At 37.4% G+C, this 24,173-nt stretch overlaps 1 protein-coding gene across 4 annotated transcripts in view; it reads left to right on the plus strand.

Annotated features, from left to right (window-relative positions):
• Positions 1-24,173, plus strand: part of CFAP47 (cilia and flagella associated protein 47) — a 521,025-nt gene that overhangs the window by 40,542 nt on the left and 456,310 nt on the right. For all 4 annotated transcript variants that reach the window (XM_032330937.1, XM_032330938.1, XM_032330939.1 and 1 more), the window contains exons 9-15: positions 3,847-4,033; positions 4,750-4,963; positions 12,525-12,677; positions 13,565-13,751; positions 13,849-13,945; positions 21,962-22,178; positions 22,488-22,729. In XM_032330937.1, the coding sequence (XP_032186828.1) occupies positions 3,847-4,033; positions 4,750-4,963; positions 12,525-12,677; positions 13,565-13,751; positions 13,849-13,945; positions 21,962-22,178; positions 22,488-22,729 (1,297 nt within the window). The remainder of the gene's footprint in view (positions 1-3,846; positions 4,034-4,749; positions 4,964-12,524; positions 12,678-13,564; positions 13,752-13,848; positions 13,946-21,961; positions 22,179-22,487; positions 22,730-24,173) is intronic.

The following is a 24,173-nucleotide window of genomic DNA, read 5'->3' on the forward strand; positions in this document are numbered from 1 at the left end:
TTTTTTCTCATGATAAGAACTCTTAAGATTTACTCTTGTAGGGGTGCCTGGGTGGTTCAGAGTTAAGCCTCTGCCTTCGGCTCAGATCATGATCCCAGGGTCCTGGGATTGAGCCCCACATTAGTCTCTCTGCTCAGTGGGGAGCCCGCTTCCCCCTCTCTCTCTGCTGTCTCTCTGCCTACTTGTGATCTCTCTCTGTCAAATAAATAAATAAAATCTTAAAAAAAAAGATTTATTCTTGTAGCAACTTTCAAATATGTGATATTTGATATTAGTGTTATTAACTATAGTCACTATGCTGTACATTGTGTCCTCATGACTTATTTATTTTGTAACTGGAAATTTGTACCTTTTGACCCCCTTCATCCATTTCACCCATCTGCCTCCCCTTGTCCTTGCTACCACCAGTCTATACTGTGTATATATGAGCTTTTTTTTTAGATTCCACATATGAGTGAGTTCATATGGTATTTGTCTTTCTGTGTCTGACTTATTTAACTTAGCATAATGCCTTCAAAGTATATCCATGTTGTCAAAAATGGGAAGGTTTTGTTCTTATTGCTAAACACTTCATATTTCTTGTCTTTTTGATAATAGCCGTTTTGACAGGTGTACTGTGATACTTCATTGTGGTTTTGATTTGCATTTCCCAGATAATTAGTGATGTTGAGTATGATGATTAATGAGTCCTATTTTTTCCCATCTCATCAGTTACCTTTTCATTTTGTTGATGGTTTCTTTTGCTGTACAGAAGCTTTTTAATTTGATGAAGTCCCACTTTATTTGTTTATTTTTTACTTTTGTTTCCTTTGCTTTTGGTGTCTTCTTTTAATGCTTTGAACATATTTTCTGTTAGTCATTAAAGCATATTTATATTAGTCAACATATGTTTGTCTAATAAATTCAACATTTGGGTTTCTTTAGGCACAGTTTCTTTTCTTTTCTTTTTTTTTTTTTAGATTTCATTTATTTATCTGACAGAGAGAGAGGGAGCAAGAGACCCCAGGCAGGGGGAGCAGTAGAGGGAGAGGGAGAAGCAGGCTCCCCACTGAGCAGAGAGCCCAACAGTTCTCCATCCCAGGACCCTGGGATCATGACCTGAGCTGAAGGCATATGATTAACTGATTGAGCCACCCAGGCGCCCTGTCAGGCACAGTTTCTATTTATTGCATTTTTTTGTGTGTAGTGGCCATACTTTCCTCTTTCTTTTCACATCCCATAATTCTTTGTTGGAAACTGGGCATTTTAAATGGTATAATTTGGCAACTCTGAAATCAGATGGCTCCCAAGATTAGTTTCATTGCTATTTTTTTTAAGATTTTATTTATGTGTTTGACAGAGAGAGAGATCACAAGTAGGCAGAGAGGCAGGCAGAGTGGGGAAGCAGATTCCCCGCTAAGCAGAGAGCCCGATGTGTGGCTCCATCCCAGGACCCTGAGATCATGACTTGAGCTGAAGGCAGAGGCTTAACCCACTAAGCCACCTAGGCACTCCTGTTGTTCTTTTTCTTTAGTGACCTTTTAGACCAAGTCTGTAAATGTTTTCTTTGTTGTGTGCAGCCAATCAATGGTCTACTCAGTTAATTTAGGGGTCAGCTAATGATTGGGTAGAGCTTCTCTTAAATTTCTTGAATCAGTAAGGCTCAGCCTTTGCCAAGAGCCTTTGTGTAAGTGTACTTGGCTTAGGCATATCTTTATTGTTCTGTCAGGTAATTTATAGCTTTTTTTGGCCTTTAATTTCAGCTTGTACAGAGTCTCAAAGTCAGCCAGGTTTCAGAAATTAGAGCTTTCTCTAGTCTTTCCTGGGCATATACACTTTCATACATATGTGTGTGATGAGGTAGATTCCCAGGAGTATGTGAGAGCTTTTCAAATACCCTCTGAATATTTCTGTTTTAATTTTCCTTTTTTCTTTTTTGTTTTGTTTTGTTTTGCCTCTTATTGGCCTTAAATGGTAATGCTACTTCAAGTTGCTGTGATGTTTAGCAATTGCTGCTGATTTTTTGATGGGGGAGGAGAAGGGGGTACAAAACAGGGAAGAGAGTTTACAAAGAATGAGCCCTGAACCAGGTCAGTTAAAAATAATACCCTTATAGTAGGCTTTGTAGCTAGCTTCTAGACAGGACAAATAGGGACATTTCTCTGGGGATAGGATTTTTGGAGAGCTCCAAACCCAATCTTTTCCCTCCCTGGCTGCTAGGCTAATAGTTTTTACAGCTGCCATAGTTACAAGGCTGTCGTTTTCAAAAAGAGCTCAAAACTAGAACAGGAGGATGGGATGGCAGTTATTAAAATGACACAAAACCTCTTATCCTTCAGAGATTCAGCTATTTTTAAATTTTTATTTAAATTTAGTTAGCCAATATATAGTACATCAATAGTTTTTGATGTAGTGTTTAATGATTCATTAGTTGCATATAACACCCAATGCTCCTGGCATCACATGCCGTCCTTAATGCATATCACCTAGTTACCCCATCCCCCCGCCCCCAACCTACCTCCCTTTCCACAACCCTCAGTGTGTTTCCTGGAGTCAAGAGTTTCATGGTTTGTCTCCCTCTCTGATTTCTTCTCATTCAGTTTTCTCTCCCTTCCCCTATGATTTTTTTTAAAGATTTCATTTATTTATTTGATAGACAGAGATCACAAGTAGGCAGAGAGGCAGGCAGAGAGAGAGGAGAAGCAGGCTCCCCACTGAGCAGAGAGACTAATGTGGGCCTCAATCCCAGGACCCTGGGATCATGACCTGAGCTGAAGGCAGAGGCTTAACCCACTGAGCCACCCAGGCACCCCTCCCCTATGATCTTCAGCGCTATTCCTTATATTCTACATATGAGTGAAACATATGATTATTGTCTCTCTCTGCTTTATTTATTTCACTTAGCATAATCCCCTCCAGTTCCATCCATATCAGTGTACATGGTGGATATTCATCCTTTCTTATGGCTGATCAGCTATTTTTTTCTTAAATATTCCTTGGATTTTTATAAGCTTTGGGTAATTTTAGAATATGTATAAAGTTGATTTTGACAATTATTCCAGTGGTTTTTTTTCTCCTTTGGGGGAGTAGATATTTGGAAATCCTTGGTTTGCTATTCTGGAGGTGCTTCAATACCACTGTTCTTAATTTTTTCTTGAATACTTTTCCAGTAATATATATCTTAAAGGTCTGTCAATGTCATATATGGTATTTCTAAGCTTCTTTTATATTATGGTGATGGACTAGCTCTCCTTAAAAATTTTATAAAGTTCTTCTTATTTTTTTTAAAGATTTTATTTATTTGACAGAGAGAGATCACAAGTAGGCAGAGAGGTAGGCAAAGAGAGAGGGGTAAGCAGGCTCCCTGTTGAGCAGAGAGCCCAACGCAGGGCTTGATCCTAAGACCCTGAGATCAGGACCTGAGCCAAAGGCAGAGGCTTAACCCAGGTGCCCCTATAAACAGTTTTTTTGTTGCTTTTAATTTTTTCCCAACTTCCCAACAGTTTAATATTATTTTTGTAATCCATTTGGACTGCTGAAACAAAATACCATAGACTGAATGGTTTAAACAACAGAAATTTATTTCACACAGTACTGTAGGCTCGAAGTCTTAGATCAAGGTGCCAACTTGGTCAGGTAAGGGCCCTCCTCCTGGTTGTAGCCTTCTAATTGTTTTATTATATGGTAGAAGAGTCTAGGGAGCTTTGTGGGGCCTCTTTTATAAGAGCACTAATCCTATGACCTAATCGCATCCCAAAGGCCCTACTTATCCTAATTCCATCACATGGGCATTAAGTTTAAACATACGAGTTTATGGGATTTACAAACATTCAGCCTATAGCAACTTGTTACTTTTTCTTTTTTTAGAATGTGACATGTTCATTCATTCCACATCAAGTAGGAGTCTTTAAAGTGAAGCAACTGATAGAGATTATTGGCTCAGTGGCAGATGAAAATTTGCAGTCATCACTGAAACCTTTTCATCAAATATATTTAGATTTCAAGAGCGTCTGCAAACCTTCCACCAAGAAAGTTGTGATGAAAATGAATCCTGGTAAGCTAATGTGGACACACTTTTTCTTAAATAAAGTTTATATAGGATTATTTTAACACACTGATTGCTTAGTTATATATGTGAAATGTAGTCTTATCTTGTGGTTCTTACCTTATGAATGCATCAAAATCACATAGAAGGCTGGTTAAAATAGATTTCATTGGTCTATATCCCAGAATTGATTATTATATAAGACTTTGGTAGAACCCAAAGATTAGCATTTCTAACATGACCCTGACAGTAGTTGATGCTGCCATTTTGGGGATTACAGTTTGCATAGCATTGGTTTAGTGATCTATAAAATGTATTAAATATTTATTGGGTTTTATATGTTATTCTTCTGTATTTTTGCTTGAGTCTATAATATAAACTACTTTTGACCATTTCATGGATTATCTTGTGGCTGTAATACTCAATTATCTTTTATACATTGAGCCATATGAAATTGCTGATATTCAGCTCTCTCTGATCTATAAAATCTTATGTCACATAGGCTAACTCATTCCTTAGTTACTATGTTTTCTTTTTTATATGTGCAATATTTTATAAATTGTTTTGTGTATGTCCATTTATTAGATGAAATAGTTGTATTTTCTGAATTTGTTTAGGGATTTAGTTTTAAGTTAGAACCAATGGTGTAGTGTATTAATACATGGATATTAATTGGAAAGCTGAAATTAAAAAAACATTTAACTTAATATCCAATTCTATAAAAGGTATATCTCCTTTGGTCACTAATCCTACGGGACAGTTTGTGGTTAGAGACTTGCCTAAATACAAGGACCGTGCACCTGTTACAATGCTTCAATCAGCCATGACACGTCTTCACAATCATCGCATAAGTAAAGAGTCAATGAAGGGTGCACTGATAGCCTTTCCCAATGATCGAGCTACAAGTATCAGGTCTGGAGACCAGCATAAACTTTTCAGGTAACATGTTATATTAAAAACCAGAAATTTTGAAAGACACAATGACGAACATGATATGCAGGTCTTAGCAGATCCTGTTGTAGCAAACTAATGATGATGATAATAATAATAGTAATAAAATTTTACTTTATCTCTCATTTTGTTTTACATTGGAGTTGATGGTTATTGAATGCTACTATATTTGCTTTGTCCTACCTCTCATCACCTCTACTGTATACTTTACAGGAAGGGAATGCTTCACCAGATGATTATTAAAATATGCTGTTGACAAGTATAGAGTAATAGAAAAAAATCACGTTTAGAAATATATCAAGGGGCACCTGGGTTGCTCAGTGGGTTAAAGCCTCTGCCTTCGGCTCGGGTGGGAACTAGCCCTGCATCGGGCTCTCTGCTGAGCCCAGAGCCTGCTTCGCTTCCTCTCTCTCTGCCTGTCTCTCTGCCTAATTGTGATCTCTCTCTGTCAAATAAATAAATAAAATCTTTAAGGAAAGAAAAAGAAATATATCAGGTTCTCAGACTTGACTGTCATATTCATTAAGTATGGCTGACAGCTTGAATTTATCTAAGGTAAAAATAAACACAACTGTGAAAAACCGGTCATTGTCATCATCATCATTATCATCATCCTCATCACCTTTGTTCCCCTCAAAGTCACATTTCTCATAACTAATCCCAAACTGAACTAAGACCTCAACAATTAGGATCAAAAGTGATGTTAAACCTCAATTTATATCGATTGAAACCTCAAAGAAATCACTACCTTACAAGTGCTTAGTGAGAAGGAACCCAGGCATCCTGGTTTTTACACATTTGAGACTGAAACGAGTTTCTTTTCTGCCTGTTGGTGTGCTACTAGTACACCATCTAAACTTGATAATGTCCCTGGGATTTCTCTACTTTTCTCTTTACCTTTGGTGAGCTCACTTAATTTTATAGCTGTTTTCTTGCAATATCATTTGATATTAGGCCATAATTGTTTTATTATCCACAATTGGAAAATTCTGAGTCTTTTCATAGTATTATTTTATTTTAAAAATTTTATTCATACCAGCCTTTCTCTCTCTATTGTTTGACAAGTATCATGGAACATAGGAGTGCAGAAATCACTCAGATGCCATTTTAAATAATTATGTAGTATAAAAAAGGAAAACTTATTTCTCCCTCTGACTCATTGCACTCCCTCCCATACAGAAGTATCTTTTGGGAACAACTTTTTATGTATCCTTTTCAGTTCTTTCCTATGTTTATAAAAATATGTTTGTATAGACATATGTTAATTTAATATTAATATTTTTTCTGTCTTAATCAGTCTTAATCATATGATCTAAAAATGCCAGATTGAAAAAATATTCTTTATTTAAATTCAATTTAGGTAAAATGTAGTTCTGCCAGATTAAAAAAATTATTTTATTTAAATTCTATCAGTTAACATATAGTATATTACCAGTATCAGAAGTAGAGTTCAGTGATTCATCAGTTGCATATAATACCCAGTGCTCATTACATCACATGTCCTCCTTAATGCCCATCACCCACCCTTCCCCTAAGATCCTCTGTTTTGTTTCTTAAATTCCACATATTAGTGAAATCATACGATAATTATCTTCCTCTGATTGACTTTTTCCCTTAGCATAATACTCTCTAGTTCCAACCATATCGTTGCAAATGGCAAGATTTCAATTTTTTGATGGCTGACTAATATTCCATTGTGTATCTATCTCTTTATCCATTCATCTTTTGATGAACATCTGGGCTTTTGCCATAGTTTTGGCTATTGTGGACATTGCTGCTATAAACATTGGGGTGCATTTGTCCCTTTGAATCACTATGTTTGTATCCTTTGGGTAAATACGTAGTACTGTAATTGCTGGGTTGTAGGGTAGCTCTATTTTAGCAACCTCCTTACTGTTTTCCAGAGTGCCTCTACCAGCTTGCATTTCCACCAAGAGTGTAAGAGGGTTCCCCTTTCCCCACCTCCTCATTCTTGTTAATTTTAGCCTTTTTGACTAGTGTGAGGTGGTATCTCATTGTGGTTTTGATTTGTATTTCCCCCATGACAAGTGATGTGGAGCATTTTTTCATGTGTCTGTTGGCCATTTGTATGTCTTCTTTAGAGAAATGTCTGTTCATGTCTTCCGCCCATTTCTTTAGTGGATTATTTGTTTTTTGGGTGTTGAGTTTGATCAGCTCTTAAGCTCTTTATAGTTCTTGCCAGATTTTTTTTTTTTTTAGGAAAGCTAAAGATTTCCTATTTCTCTCATGGCCAAAATTATTTTTCTCAATTTACTCTTTTCCGTATTAATAGAGATACAAAATTTAGTTTTTTTCTGGTTAGCAATTAGTAACTTGAATGAAATTTTATGATGTATGAAATTGTTGGTAACTATAATTGTTATTTTGTTTCTTAATGCATTTCATTAATGATTTTGACAAGAAAGTAAAATAAGTTTGGAATTTTTGTCTAATTTTTGTGTACTACAGTATGTCCTGTGTTTAGAAGAGTGTCAGGCATATAATAGGCACTGGGTAAATATTTTTTAATAAATAAATGAAGAAAAGTATTTTATTTGCATAATAATCTTTGTCCCCTTGGGTGCCAGGTTGGCGCTGTCATTAAGCCTCTGCCTTCTGCTCAGGTCATGATCCCTGGGGTCCTGGGATCAAGCCCATATCGTGCTCCCTGCTCAGTGGGAAGCCAGCTTCTCCTTCTCCCACTGTTCCTGCTTGTATTCCCTCTCTCACTGTCTCTCTCTCTCTCTTTCTCTGTCAAATAAATAAATAAAATCCTTAAAAAAAGCTTTTAAAAAAATAATCTTTGACCCTTGTATTTTGAACATTAAAAAAAATCACCTACTCAAAGCTAAAGAGGTATTTCATGAAGTTTATTCTTTTTTTTTTTACATTATCCAGTTAGTTTATTATTATCTACAGAATATGTATATACCTATATTTTATGTAAGAAAAAATGTGGTTTCTCGGTCTTCACCATAACAACTACTCCATTTAGAAATAATAGTAGTCAACATTAAATACAACTCTATTTTTCTAACAACCGTGCATCTTTATATCAGACCATTCACAGGACATTGCTTCCTAATCAACCTAAATTTGCAGTAAAATAGGTTTCCAGAAATAAGTATTTATGACATTGACAAGCTAAAATAAGTTTGTAAGGCAAATAGCTATAAAATCTGGACAGAAACTTCCTTAGTTTCTCATCTTAAGAAGCAGCTTCTCAAATCATTTGGAAAATCAGCCTAGAGGTAAGCACAATAAACCACAGTTCCCATCCCTTCTTGAAGCCGATCTTTCTCGAGAATTGATCAAATAGCACCTGTTGATAGAAGATAGTAAAAAGGCCTGAACCTGATACTTAAGCTTTAATTCTGGATCAGTTTTCTGACTTGGTCTGGTCTGGAGTTACTTCCTTCAGAATCTTCATCAGTGAATACAAGTGAGTATGTGCTCACATTATCTTCTCTTTCAGCTCTGCAACTTTTTCTGGTAGAGACAAGCTGTGAATGTCCATCTCAGATGCATTTACTATGGCTTTTGTTTTTAACTGATAGCATTTTGTCACTGGAAAGGCAAAAGTGACCTCTCAAGGCAGCCAGAGCAGCATCGGTAGAATACAAATGGAAACCAGTGGGAATCCCACAGGAAGTACAGAATAAAAGGTTTTAAGTGCTGCCTTTGAGCGAACCATCAATTCCAACTAGGAAGGGAGCTTCCAAAACCACGTTATTTGTGACTCCTGTGTGTCCCACTCCATAGAAGTCGTACAAGAGTGTTTGTCAGTTGTTTTCTTCACGGCATCACAAAAATCACCCCCCGGAAGCTGTACGCATCGTGGATGAGGCTGCCGCGGCTGAGCTGCCATCTTTCCGCAGCCCCAGTTTATTCTTTTTTTAAAAATTTTTATTTCGGGGGCGCTTGGGTGGCTCCATGGGTTAAAGCCTCAGCCTTCCGCTCAGGTCATGATCCCGGGGTCCTGGGATCAAGCCCCACATCGGGCTCTCTGCTCAGCAGGGAGCCTGCTTCCCTCTCTGCCTGCCTCTCTGCCTACTTGTGATCTCTGTCAAATAAATAAATAAATCTTTAAAAGAAAAAAAAAAATTGTTCTCCAATCCAATAACATGGAATGTGTTTCCATTTCTCGGTGTCTTATTCAATTTCTTTCATCAGTGTTTTATAGTTTTCAGAGTATAACTCTTTCACCTCTTTGGTTTGGTTGGTTCCTAGGTATCTTATTATGTTGGGTACAATTGTAAATGTGATTATTTTCTTAATTCCTCTTTCTACCACTTTATTATTAAGTTAGAGAAATGCAACAGATTTCTGTAGATTGATTTTGTATCCTGCGTCTACTGAAATTGTGTATCAGTTCTAGCGATTTTTTGGTGAAGTCTTTCAGATTTTCTATATATAATAATCATGTTATCTGTAAATAATTAACATTTTACTTCTTCCTTACCTATTTGGATGCTTTTTATTTCTTCTTGTTGTTTGACTGCTGTGGCTAGGACTTCCTGTACTCTTTTGAATGGAAGTGGTGAGAGTGGACATTCTTGTCTTGTTCCTGGTCTTAGGGGAAAAGCTCTCAGTTTTCCCCATTGGGTATGATATTAGCTGTGGGTTTTTAGTTTATGGACTTTATTCTTTTGAGGTATGTTCCCTCTAAACGTATTTTGTTTAGGATTTTTATCATGAGTAGATGTTGTACTTTGTCAGATTCTTTTTCTGTGTCTATTGAAATGATCATATGGTTTTTATCCTTTCTCTTACTGATGTGAAGAATCATGTTGATTAATTTTCAAATTTTGAACCACTTTGCAACCTCGGAATAAATCCTAGTTGATCATGGTGAATGATTTTTTTCAATGTGTTGTTGAATTCAGTGTGCTAGCTTCATGAAGTTTTTTTCTTTATGGCGCTGATAAGCATTTAGGTATGTTAATAACCAGCTCTTTGTGACTCCAGGCATTTACTTTACTACTTCTTTCCATGTCTTTCCTTGACTTCTTTTTGCAGACCTCGGGACTTCAGTTATAGGAACCATTTCTAGATTCTAAATGTGGTTAAGGTTCCTCAAGCCTGAGGAAAATTTGAATTTCAGCAACAGTCTTTGTTTTCTTCTTCTTCTTTTTTTTTTTTTGCTTGCTTTAATTTTTTACTGAATTATAGTTGACATTGAAATATATTAGTTTCAGGTATATATCATATCGATTTGACAATTGTATACAGTAGACGGTTCTTATAAGTATAGCTATCATCTGTCATCTTACAATGTTGTTACAGTATTATTGACAATATTTTCTATGCTGTAGTTTTCATCTCTGTGACTTATTTATTTTATAACTAGCAATTTGTACCTCGTTTATCCCCTTCACCTATATTACCCATCCCCCTCACTCTCCTCTTCCCTGGCAACCACTAGTTGATCTCTATATTTGTATTTCTGTTTTTCTGTTTTGTTTTTTAGATTTTACATGTAAGTGAAATCATATGGCATTTATCTTTTGCTGTATGACTTATTTCCCTTAGCTTAATTCCCTCAGTCCATCCATGTTACAAATAGCAAGATTGTGTGTGTGTGTGTGTGTACATATATACACACATATATATGTATATATGTGTATGTATTATATCTTATTTATTCATGCATCTAGTCATAGACACTTAGATTTCTTCCATATTTGGCTATTGCACATATATTTTTGAATTAGTGTTTTTGTTTTCTTTGGGTAAATACCCAGAAGTGGAATTACTGGGTTGTATAGTATTTCTGTTTTTATGTTTTTGAGGAACTTCCATACCATTTTCCTCAGTGGCTGTACTAATTTACATTCACACCAAGAGTGCAGGATGGTTCCCTTTTTTCTACATCCTCATCAACACTTATTATCTCTTGTCTTTTTAATATTAGCCATCCTGATTTGTGTAAGGGGACATCTCATTGTGGTTTTGATTTTTATTTCCGTGATAGTAAGTGATGTTGGGCACATTTTCATGAGTCAGTTGGCCACATGTGTGTCTTCTCTGAAAAAATGTCTATTCTAGTCATCCTCCCATTTTTGAATTGGATTATTTGGGTTTTTTTTGGTGTTGAGATGTATAAGTTCTAAATAGATACCTATATTTTGGATATTAACCCCTCATTGCACATATCACTGCAAATATCTTCTCCCGTTCAGTAGGTTGCCTTTTCATTTCATTTTGCTGATGGTTTCCTTCATTGTGCAAAAGCTTTTTAGTTTATTGTAACCAAATAGTTTATTTTTACTTTTGTTTCCCTTGCCTGAGGAGACATAACCCGAAAAATATTTCTAAGACTGATGTCAAAGAGATTACTGCCTATGTTTTCTTTTAGGAGTTTTATGGCTTCAAGTCTCACATTTAGATATTTATTCCATTTTGAGTTTATTTTTGTCTGTGGTGTGAAAGTGGTCCAGTTTCATTCTTTTGCGTGTAGCTGTCCTGTTTCCCTAGCACCATTTATTGAAGAGACTGTCTTTTCCTCATTGTATGTTCTTGCCTCCTTTGCGGAAGATTAATTGACTGTATAAGCATGGGTTTATTTCTGAGTTTTCTATTTTTTATGTTGATCTGGGTTTCTATTTTTTGCCAGTACCATACTGTCTTGATTATTATAGCTTTGTAGTTTATCTTTAAATCTGAAATTGTATTACCTCCAGCTTTATTCTTCTCAAGATTGCTTTGGTTCTTGGGGGTCTTTTCAACAACTGTTTTTGAATAGCAGAACATTTATTTTTCTCTTATTGCCTTACTCTCATAAAGACTGTCATTCAGTTAAAGTTATCTTACATAACCATTTAGGACTTGTTGAAAACAGGGACAAATACTAAATTTCATTTGACCGTATAACTAATAAGATTTATATTGAGTTAATTATTGAGGGTAAGCGTCTTAATGATTGTTAAAATCTGTTGAGAATTAGGCAGACCAACATCAGAAGATCTGAATAATTATACATTGTTTTTATGGAGAATATGTGGCAAATGAAAGGAAGAACATGAACTCAGATGAGTGATCATGAGATATACATAGATGTACATTGTTTTTGGATTGGTTTCTCTCTATGCCATTGATGGTACTTGCATAAGCTTTGAGATACTAAAAAAATAATATGTTTAGCAAAAGGGTTTATAATTATGTATGTATTTTTCTAATTTTTTTCACAACAATCTTAAAGTAACTAACTCTTAGGAAACACTAACCTGATTCAGATCTAGTCCTGTGTGTAAATCTAGAACTCTCCGAATTGCTTACTTGATTAATTCCCTAAGAGTAGTTTTAGAGTAGGCACCATTGTATCCCAGTGACCTTAGGAATTTTCTCTAATTAGGTTAGGAAGAAAATTAGATCTTATTCTAGTTCTCTATGTCATAATGTCTTGCCATGTAAGAGGATATGAGGGAAAGGACTAGGACCTGCTCTCTTCGCCTTTCTGTGCTTAGCCGCTGGCATAGGAGACACTCAATAAAGACTGATTAAATCAATGCATATATATAAATATCGACATAACTTTCTCATCTTGTAGGACGATTTTCACAAAAATTCCAAGATACAACTATGTCGATCCTGATTATGCATATACTAAATTTGAAGAAATGGAAAAGCAAGCACATGAAAACTATTATGAAAGATACATTAAACATTTAAGAAGTGTGCGCCTACGGAAACGAGTAGAGAGGTAAAGTTCACTTCCTCAAACAGTATGAAATGGATCGTGGTGCCTTCAGGGCCAAATTTTTTTTTTTTTCTTTACTCCTTAGTTTCTTTTTAGTGATTTAAGGGACCTTTTCATATATGAACATAGCAACACCTTGAACTATTTTAACTGAGGTTATCTCTTTCCTTACTTTTGGTTTGGGAATGTCTTATGTTGGTTTTATCCCAGAAGCAATTCTTTTTTTTTTTTTTTAATAAGATTTTATTTATAGAGAGACACAGCAAAAGAGGGAACGCAAGCAGTGGGAGAGGGAGGGAGAGGGAGAAGCAGGGCCCTCGATGAGCAGGGAGCCTGATGCGGAGCTTGATCCTAGGACCCTGGGATCATGACCCGAGCTGAAGGTAGACGCTTAACCAACCGAGCTACCCAGGCACCCCCCAGGAGCAATTCTTGAGATGGATTCCTGCACAGTGCTCTTTTAGGAGAACAAGATGAGGGAAGCAGGATAGGGCAGGGGAGGGAACTGCAAAATGTTGTCTTTCAGGTGAGGCTTATACTCACCTTGAGGTCTCTTGAAGCATAAATTGTGCCTCATAGATGTTCCTACATTGAGCCAAAGGGGCGTCTCTCTCTTTTTTTTTTTTTTAAGGGCTTATCTTTTGTGCTGTGTATCAGCCTTCGATGGTGAGCTGTCCTTGGTTGTGGTGGGGTGGGCACGCCTTCCTTGGTGAGGTCTTTGAGAATGGGGTCTTCTCAGCAGAAGGTAATTTTGTGTAGATTAGTGCACCATTCTTTGTAAGTGGTTCTGAGTGTGGTAGCAGCAGCATGAGCTATGGGGAATGTTGGGGTTTGCCAGTATATTTTCTAAAACCTTTGGCCTCAATTAGATATTATTATGATTTTAATAGGGAATGCATGTATTCATATAATGATACAGACATAGGATTACAGCCAGCATCGGGTCTAAAGTCACCCTCACTCTCAGAAACGGAAATAGAAGAGGAATTGTGTTCAGGAAAGTGTCTGATCAAACCTAACCAATTACTAAATACCAGAAATATAGACTCCAAGGAGACGAAGGCTCTGAAAAGAAAGGCATGTGCAATATTTTATATTTCATTGAGTCATGAGAATTCTTAAAATATCTTTTGGTAACATTCAGAATTAATTTTGAAGTAACATTTTTCCACAGGTTCTCAAAGGACTTAAATCAGAACCATCCACGCCCCATGAAAAACATGATTGTAGCTTAATTTTGACGCCAAAGCAAATTCATCAAGTAATTGTTGGTAAGAATCTATAAAAAACTATTAAAGCCTTTGTTTTTTTTAACACAGGTTTATTGGAGCATGATTTATATTCCATAAAATTGACCTGTTTAAAGTATGCTAGTCAGTGAATTTTAGTAAGTTTATGGGATTATGCAACCATCATCATAATTCAATTTTAGAATGCTGCCATCACCCTCAGGACTGTATGTACTTACTCCCAAATCCCACCCCTAGCCCCAGGCAACTGGTAATCAATTTTCTCTCACTGTGGATTTGCCTCTTTAGAACATTTCATATAAAAGGAATTGTACAATATGTAGTCTCTCGTATATTGAAGCTTTTACTTAGCATAATGCTTTTGAGGTTCATCCAGTAGGTATAAATAGGTATAAATATTTTCTTTTTATGTCTAAATAGCATTTCATTTTATGGTAGTACCACATTTTGTTTATCCATTTACAAGTTGATGGACATGAGCTGCTTTCAGTTTGAGGCTATTGTGAATAATGTTGCTATAAATGTTCACATATAATTCTTCGAGTGAACATATGTTTTCATTTCTTTTGGTTAGATTCCTAGGAGTGGAATTGCTGAGTTGTATGGTAAGTTTCTGTCTAACATTTCAAGAAACTGCCAAAAACTTCCCAGAGTGTACCAAGTTACAGTCCCACCAACAGTGCACGAGAGTTACAATTACTCCAAGTTCTCACCAGATGTTATGTTCTGTCTTTCTTGATTATAGCCATCCTGGTGGTGTGAAATGTTCTCACTGTGGTTTTGATTTGCATTTTGCTCGTGACTAAGATGTAGAATATATTTTCATGCATTTAAATTGACATAAATGTATCTCTCCTTTGGAGGAGTCTTTCAAATTCTTAGCCCAATTTTTAATTTGAACATTTGCCTTCTTATTGTAGAGTTGTAAGTATTATTTATGTATTCTGGATACAAGTCCTTTATCAGATAATATGATTTCCAGAGTCTGTGGCTTGTTTTTGTTTTTTAGTTTTTAAATAGTGTTGTTTAAAGCCCAGAAGTTTTGGGGCATCTGGGTGGCTCAGTGTGTTAAAGCCTCTGCCTTCAGCTCAGGTCATGATCCCGGGGTCCTGGGATCAAGCCCCATATCGGGCTCTCTGATCCGCAGGGAGCCTGCTTCCCCCCTCTCTGCCTGCCTCTCTGCCTACTTGTGATTTCTGTCTGTCAAATAAATAAATAAAATCTTAAAAAAAAGGGTAGAAGTTTTTACTTGAAGTGAAATTGAATTTATCGATAAAAATTTTTTTATTATAATTTTTTTCTTTTGTAGATTATGCTTTTGATTTCATACCCAAGAAATCTGTAGCTAACTCAGTGTCACAAATACTTTCCCTTGTTTTCTTCTAAAATGTTTATAATTTTAGATCTCACATTGAGGACTACAATTCCTTTTGGATTAATTTTTATGTATATTGTGAGTTAAGAGTCTAAGTTCATACTGTTGTATGTGGCTGTTCAATTGTCCTAGCACCATTTGTTGAAAACATTGTCATTCCTTATTGAATTACCTTAACACCCTTGTTGAAAATCAGTCAACCATATATATCAGGGTTTGTTTCTAGAGTCTCCGTTCTGTTCCACTGATCTGTATGTCTGTCCTTATGACAGATCTACACTGTCTTTGATACTGTCTGTACCTTTAGAGTAAGTTTTGAAATCGGTTAAGTGTAAATCCTCCAAATTTGCTCTTCTTTTTCAAGATTGCTTTGGTTATTATGGGTATAAACTGGATTTTATTAAGACCCACTTTGTCTTGCTTCTGGATCTCTTGCTTGCCCCAACCAGTACTGAAACCTCAGGTCATGGTATTGACTGTCTCTGGATGTTTGTCATTGAGATAATTATTGTTTTGACAACAACCCTAGGCATGAGTTAAGAGACTAGTGACAGGGGTGCGTGGGTGTCTGTCTTTGGCACAGGTCGTAATCCCAGAGTTTGGGATCGAGCCCCACAGTGGGCTCCCTGTTCAGCAGGTAGTCTGCTTCTCCCTTTCCTTCTCCTCCTTCCCTGCTTGTGTTCCTGCTCTCTCACTCACTCTTTCTCTCAAATAAATAAATAAAATCTTAAAAAAAAAAAAAGGAAAAACAAGTGACAATTGCCTTGCAGCGGTGTTGAACAGTTTCCTTCCCTAGGTCATTTTCATCAAGCCTATTAAAGGATGATTATTGTTAAAGAAATAGTAGTCTGTACTAGTCTGAAGAGGAAGTTTCCATTTCATTCTAGGCAGGATTAATAGGTATGGATGTGCTGATTCTCCCTCTATTGGAGAACCCAATGCACAGAACACCAAATACCTATTCTTTTGTTATCTAGACTAAAGGCGATAGGCGAAGAGGTGCAAGGTCAGAGGAAACACAGTGCGAAGTGCTTAAATATCTGGGTGGTGATGGTTTGCTCTGGTTGGTCGGTGACCAAGTCTTAGATCAGCGAGGGCTGTGGGAAATGCCCAAACTAGGATCTGGTTCTGGGGAAAGTGACATGGACTGGCTTAAAGAGTTGGATTCTCCCACCAGAGCTAAACCTCCTTGCCACACAATGACAGTGGGGCCCTTGGGCTTGGCAGACTGGGAACTCATTAGTTCATTGCTTGTCTGGGGTTGTGGATGCAGTTCACTTCAGGTTAAATGTCATTTACTGTGCTTCTCTTGTGCCAGGCATGTGATAGGTACAGGGCTTTGTAGTCCCATGGACTTAGGTTTCATTATTGGGTGGTTCATGCTTTGTGTCTTCCTAATTGCTGACTGATTTAAATCAGATATGCAAATCTATACAAATTCAAAAGGAGCAAAGCTAGAAGGCTATGCCCAGTTTCTCTTCTACAAATCCTCTACCAGCTTCTTTCCCTTCTTCACCTGGTGTCCTGAGTATTTTAATAATGACCTTTTTCCTGGGGACAAGGCCCCTGTGTGAATTTACAAGGTCAACAACGGTGATGGTAGGAATTTTGTATCACTCTCGTTTTTATACCTTGGAGGTGTTTTTTGAACCTCTGCAGAGAACAGGGACTGGCACTATCAGTGGAGATTACAATTTCAGAAAATTTTGCTCTGTATTTATATTTTAGAAAGTGAAGTGGGGATCACTGGGGGTCTCAGTTCGTTAAGAATCTGACTCTTTAATTCACCTCAGGTTATGATGTCAGGGTCCTGAGGTCAAGCACCACATTGGGGTCCAATGCTGGGCTTAGACCCTGCTTTAGATTTTCTCTCTCCCTCTCTTTCTGCCCTTCCCCGGCTTCCTCTCTGTCTTTCAAAAAAAAGTGATTGTCAAGAGACACAGTAGAGGATTTGGAGATTAACTGAATCAGTTAGTGAAGACTGTTAAAGAGGGGTGCCTGTGTGGCTCGGTTGGGCAGCTGCCTTCAGCCTGGGTCATGATCTCAGGGTCCTGGTATCGAGCCCTGCATTGGGCTCCCTGCTTGGGGGGTTGGGGGGTCTGCTTCTCCCTTTGCCTCTGCAGCTCCCCCTCCTTGTGCTTTCTTGATTGGGCACGCATGTGCTCTCTTGATAAATAAATGCACTCTTTAAAAAAAAAGAGAAAAAGAGAAAACTGTTATACAGTTTGGGTTACATCGGATGTTGTGCAAAGAGTATTGTTGCTCACAGTTAAGTGTCTGCCTTTGTTATGATCCCTGGGTCCTAGGTTCCAGCCCCACATGGAGCACCCTGCTCAGCAGGGAGTCAGCTTCTCCCTCTCCCTCTGCCCATCCTGGACCCCTGCTTGTGTATGAACTCTCTCTCTCTCTCAAATAAATAATGAAAAAAAAACTTTTTAACGATTTTATTTATTTATTTGAGAGAGACACACACAGGGAGAGAGGGACCACAAGCAGAGGGAGAGGGAGAGGGAGAAGCAGGCTTCCCGCTGAGCAGAGAGCCCAGTGTGGGGCTCAATCCCAGGGCGCTGGGATCATGACCTGAGCCGAAGGCAGACACTTAACGACTGAGCAACCCAGGTGCCCCTGAATAAAATCTTTAAAAAAGAGAAAATGATAAGAAAGGGAAAATACATTTACAGTACAGTACAGTAGTAGAATGAGGCACCCATCGCCTTGTCTCCACCCGAAGTTCGCAAAGCTTGATCCTGGAGTGACACCAGCTTCTTGCTTCTCTACCCAGGAATATGGGAAGCCTCCTTCCAAGTGCAGAGAACCAGGGAAGGCAGATCACCTTTACCTATTTCTCTAGTCAGTTGTTCTACCTGAACCCTTTTATGGAGTTCTAACACAGTTTCAGGAAAAACACTGGCAAGTGCTGAGCTGCCAGTTACCTGACAGTATGAACTCCCCACCTGGAAGCACTTTCAGCACCATGTATAGGGCCCCTTTCCATTGTCCACTTCGAGCTTCTCCCTAGTGCTGTCCTGCCCTGCCCTTCCCACCCGCCCCAACATACATCCATGTTCTCCCAGATCCCTTTATCCAGGGGTGGGGGGAAGGTTATTATTCAGTGGTCCCTGGTCACCTCCCACTAGTGAAGGGCCCTGTTGCTTTGGCGAGAATCCCTTCCCAGAGCCATTCCTTTTTGCTCTTCATTTTTTTTTTTAAGATTTTATTTATTTATTTGACAGACAGAGATGACAAGTAGGCAGAGAGGCAGGCCAGGGGGGCAGGGGGAAGCAGGCTCCCTGTTGAGCAGAGAGCCTGATGCGGGGCTCGATCCCAGGACCCAGAGACCATGACCTGAGCTGAAGGCAGAGGCTTTAACCCACTGAGCCACCCAGGCGCCCCTTTGCTCTTCATTTCAAGACCTAAATGAACAAGTGTTGAGGTGGGGAGTGTCTGGATCAGAAAAGAGCCTTGCTGTTCCAGCTTTCTCTAGATCTTTCCCCAGCCTTCCCTTGGCTTCTAGTCATTTGGTGCTTCTTCCTTACTTTTAAATCAGAACACAAAATACATGTTTCTTGGAGGTGGTGGTGCATAAGTGGACCCATGTAGTTCAAACCCTTATTGTTCAAGGGTCAACTGTATTATCTAATTTTCCTTGAAACATTCTCTTTGGCTGACAAGTTATTTAGAAGCGTGTTATTTAAGGGCGCCTGGGTGGCTCAGTGGGTTAAGCCTCTGCCTTCGGTTCAGGTCATGATCCCAGGGTCCTGGGATTGAGCCCCCGCATCGGGCTCTCTGCTCAGCAGGGAGCCTGCTCCCCCCGCCCCATGGTCTCTTTGTCAAATAAATAAATAAAATATTAAAAAAAAAGAAGTGTGTTATTTAATTCCAAGATTTATTCTGCTATGGTTTTGTAGTTTGATTTCATTTAGTCAAAGTACACACATGTATGTATTTAATTCTTCTAGATTTTTGAAGATTTGTTAAGTGTGACCCTGGATGGTCCCTTTTGTTGAAGGTTCTTGTGACTTGAAAAGAAGTATTCTGCTATTGTTGGATGTAGTATTCTTTAAAAGTCAGTTATATCCCAATTAGTTAATGGTATTCATTTCTACTAAATCCTTATTGCTTTTTTGTCTAGACAGTCTGTCAGTTATTGACAAAGGTGATTGACATCCCAAGCTATAATTGTAGATTTTATTATTTATCCTTTTAATTCTGTCAATTTTGTTTCACTTATTTTGAAGCTCCCTTGCTTGGTGCATACAGGTTTAAGACTGTTAAGCTTTCTTGGTCCTCTTTGTCCCTGGTAATTTTCTTTGTTCTGAAGTATAGTTTGTCTGATACTGATCTAGCTATCAAAGCTTTCTTTTCTTTAGTCTTTGCATTGTTTATCTTTTTACTTGTTTCTACTTTTGACTTATCTATGTCACTGTACTTGAAGTAAGTTTCCTGTGGGCAACATATAGTACTTTTGCATGCATTCTCACAATCTGTGTTTTTTAATTGGTGCATTTGTGTCATTTACATTTGATATAAATGTTGTTATATCAAGACTTTGAAATGTTATTCAAGATTCTTTGTTTTTACTTTCACAAGTTTATCTTTAGTTCTCAAAAGTTTTCAAAGGTCTGGTCATGGTTTTGTTTGTTTGTTTGTTTGTTTTATTTGTTCTGTTTAGATCTCGCTGAGCTTCTAGTGTGTGAAAGTTTACTTTTTTTCTACATTTGGGCATTTTTCAGCTATTATTTTTTCCCAGATATTTTCCCAGTCCCCTCCACCCTTTACTTTCTCACTCTGGGGCTCCTTTTACATGATTTTTAAACCTTCTGCTTTTGTTACACAGGTGTCCAAGACTCTTAATTTTTTTCAGTCTGTTTTCTTTCTGTTTGTCAGGTTGGATAAATTCTGTTGATATTTCTTTAGGTTAACTTACTTTTCCTTCTGTCCTCTCATTCTGTTAATGAGCATATCTAAGAGGTTTCTATTTTACTTACTGTATTTTTTAATCTTAGAGTTTCTATTTAGTTCTTCTTTGGGTATTCACTTTCTTTGCTGAAACTTTTTCTTCTTATTTCAAGAGTAATCATAATTGCTTATTTGATCGTTTTTATAACACACAAAGGAGAAATAAACATGTAGAAAGATACATAATGTTGTTATTGTCATTAGGGAAACAGAATAAAACCACAACGAGATACTACTGTAAATCTATTAAAATGGCTAAAGTTAAAAACAAAACAAAACAAAAAAACTCAAAACAAAAACTCACCATTTGAGTTGTTGCCAAAGATGTGAGGGATCTGGGACTCTTATACATTGCCAGCAGAGTGGAAAATTATACAACCACTTGAAAAGAGTTAGGCAGTTTCTTACACGTCTGTACATGCATTTGCCGTATGATCTGTGCATTCCACTCCTAGATTTTTGTCCAAAAGAAATGAAATCATGAGTTCAAACAAATATTTGTGTACAAATATTTTAGCAGCTTTAATTGTAGTAGCCACTACCTACAAGCAATCCAAGTGTCATTCAACAAGTGAGGGAAGGGTCATTTGTAAAGGACTACCCCTTTGTAATATCAAAGAATGGATGACTGACACCTGAAACAACTTGAATGAATCTCCAGGGAATTTGTAGAGCGAAAGAAACCAGAGAAAACTGTACATGTTACGTTATTCCACTCTTAAAATTATAACTCTAAAACATGTGAACCGGTCTACCATGACATAATGTACATGAGTGGGGGTCTGGAAAGGGGGGTTAACTGAGAATTAAGGAAGAAGAGAATATAAAGGGGCACAAGAGAACTTTGGAGTGGTGGTTGTTCACTCTCTTCCTTGTGGTGATGGTTTCATAGGTGTATGCATGTCAACACTTAAATTCTACACTTTGGGGTGCCTGGGTGACTCACTCGTTAAGCATCTGCCTTCAGCTCTGGTCATGATTCCAGGGTCCTGGGATCAAGCCCCACATCGGGCTCCCTGCTCTGTAGGAAGCCTGCTTCCTCCCGCTCCCACTCCCCCTGCTTTTGTTTCCTCTCTTGCTATGTCTCTCTCTGTCAAATAAATAAAATCCTTGAAAAAAAAAAAGAAAAGAAATTCTACACTTTAAACATGGGCAGCTTATTGTATGTCATTTACTATCAAATCCGGTTGTTAAGAGACATAGAAGACTTATTAAAATTGTATGATATAAAAACTTCTGTCATTTTAAAGGGAAAACTTTAAACTCCCCTCATGCTCTCTCTCTCTCTAAAGAAAATAAATAAATCTTAAAAAAAAAAAAAGGGAAAACTTAAGTATTGAGCAACGGGAAAATTAGCATTTTCTGTAAATTCTGGATAGATGAACATAAATGTATTGATGGAAGTGGAGAAGGTGTTGGAGTATGCAGATTCGCATATTAAAATGAGTTATGAGTTTTAATAACTTTACAATACAATTTTCCATATAACTAGGATATATTTATATTGAATTTTAGCCAATAATCTCCAAATGCCAAATTATGGGCATTTAGGTAAAAATCTTGGTTAGTAACTTATGATATTATAAGAAATATTTTTCTAAGTTCCATTTTTTATAAATTAATTGGTGAAAATATAGTATGGAAATTTAAAATTACTGAATACATTAACCAAAACTAAACTTAATAATTTTTCATTTTTTCAGGGCCCTCTGTCCTTAACTTTGGTGATATTTGTGTGAACTCCACAAATACTCGTCTACTGCATGTTATTAATATGCTACCTATGCATATTTTGATCAACTTAGATATTAATTTGGAAGAACTTCAGAAAACGAACCAATTTTCATATGTGATTCCGCCTACAGCTAGTACTTATATATCGATGGTATTTGAATCTCCCACCGTTGGAAAATTTTGGAAGTAGGATTTATTTTTGAATTTCTGTATGCTAGAATCAAAATGCCCTTTTGTAGAGTATGTATTTTTTTAACTCAGTAATTGTTGAATATGTCATGTTTTGTCTGCAAACACAGAAACTATATGTGCATCAATTTGTAGATTTGTAGATTGATATTTCAGTGGTAGTCTGTCATAAATATTTTGATGTCTTTCTTACTAAGGATTAATTGTGGGCGTTAGTCAATAATATATGCTTTTTATATGTAACTGAATTCTGTAACTGCAGATAGCTATTGTCAATGAAGTTTGACTGCTTTTGCTGTGTTACAGGTCTTTCACCTTTACAGTGAACAATATACCTGGTGGCCATATCCTTGTAATGGCAGTTGTCATGCCAGTAAAGCTTGAGCTGTCTTCTAATGAGCTAGTATTGAGACCACAAGGCTTCTCCGTGAAAACACGTTTTATGGGGACAGTGGGGTTGTATAATCATCAGAATTATTTTGCCAAATTTGAATGGCAGCCAGTAATCACAAAAGGAGGAATGGCATTTTCCATTCGTCCAGCTAAAGGTAACAGTTTATCCTATTTGTTAGATTTAGATACTCATTTATTCATGTGCTCAGGCAGTACTCATTTATTGAGTATGAACTGTATAATGGTACTAAAAATAGAAGCAAATCAGACATGGTCATTGGGGCATATATATTTACATACCTAAATATGTAAATTTGATTTGAAAATATGGATCCTGTATCATGGCTTTCCAAAGAAATAGAAGCAATAGGAAATGTAGAGAGGGAGAGAGGGAAAGAGGGAGGGAGGAGATTAATTTTAAGGAATTGGCTCAGACAGTTGTGTGGGCACTCAGGTAGGCTGTCAGGCTGGAGACCCAGGAAGGGATTGATGTTGCCGACTTGAATCCAAAGGGACTTCAGTTTTTTCTCTTCAGGCCTTCAGTTTATTAGATGAGATCCTTTTACATTATAGGAGGTAATCTTTACTTAAAATCTACTGATTAAAATGTTCATCACATCTGAAAAATACCTTCACAGCAATATCTAGACAGACCAAAGAAGGGGGTACCATAGCTTGGCCAAGTATAGCCAAGTTGACAAAATAAATCTTCACAGATATTGATGAACAACACAGTATTGTCTTGATTAGTTTTAGTTTGATAGCGGTGACAGGATATGATTCAGAATAACTTATATTTTGTTGGATTGTGAATCATTTTAGAAGCATTCACAAATTCTTTATAGTCAATATTTAATATAGGTAATAAAATCCAGTTAATAAAATTAAAAACTTAAAACTGTCATTTAAGGGGCATCTGGGTGGCTTGGTCATTAAGCGGCTGCCTTCAACTCAGGTCATGATCCTGGGGTCCTGGGATCAAGCCCCAAATTGGACTGCCTGCTTAGCGGGAAGCCTGCTTCTTACTCTTCCACTACCCCTGCTTGTGTTCCCTCTCTCACTGTGTCTCTCTCTGTCAAGTAAATAAATAAAATCTTAAAAAAAAAACCCTGTCATTTGAATAAGTAATTTTTTAACTAATAGAAAATAATCTCTGATTTACTGTTTTTAGTGGTTCCAAATATTTGTTAAGTATCCTGTTAACCTTGTTTCAGCTGTTCCCCAGAATCTGTAATTCCACATTATGTGCCTGTGTCCTGGAAATTGCTAAAATGTTATCTAGTAGCCTGTCAAATTCTGCAGACATCATTGTGATGTGCTCTGAGGACCTCATGAGGACAGAAGCTATCGTTTAAAGAAATAAGGTGGCAAGTCAGAAGTTGAATGATGAAGGGGCATCTGGGTGGCACAGTGGGTTAGGTTCCCCACTCTTGATTTGGGCTTGGGTCGTGATCTCAGGGTCATGAGATTGAGCCCCATGTCAGAGCGTGGAGCTTGCTTGAGATGGTCTCCCTCTCCCTTTGTCCCTACTCCTCCACACCCCTGTCCCCCAAGCCCACTTGCATGAATTCTCTCTCTCAAAAAAAAAAAAAAAAACCC

Source organism: Mustela erminea, chromosome X (assembly GCF_009829155.1).
Source record: "Mustela erminea isolate mMusErm1 chromosome X, mMusErm1.Pri, whole genome shotgun sequence".
NCBI classification, from domain to species: Eukaryota; Metazoa; Chordata; class Mammalia; order Carnivora; family Mustelidae; genus Mustela; species Mustela erminea.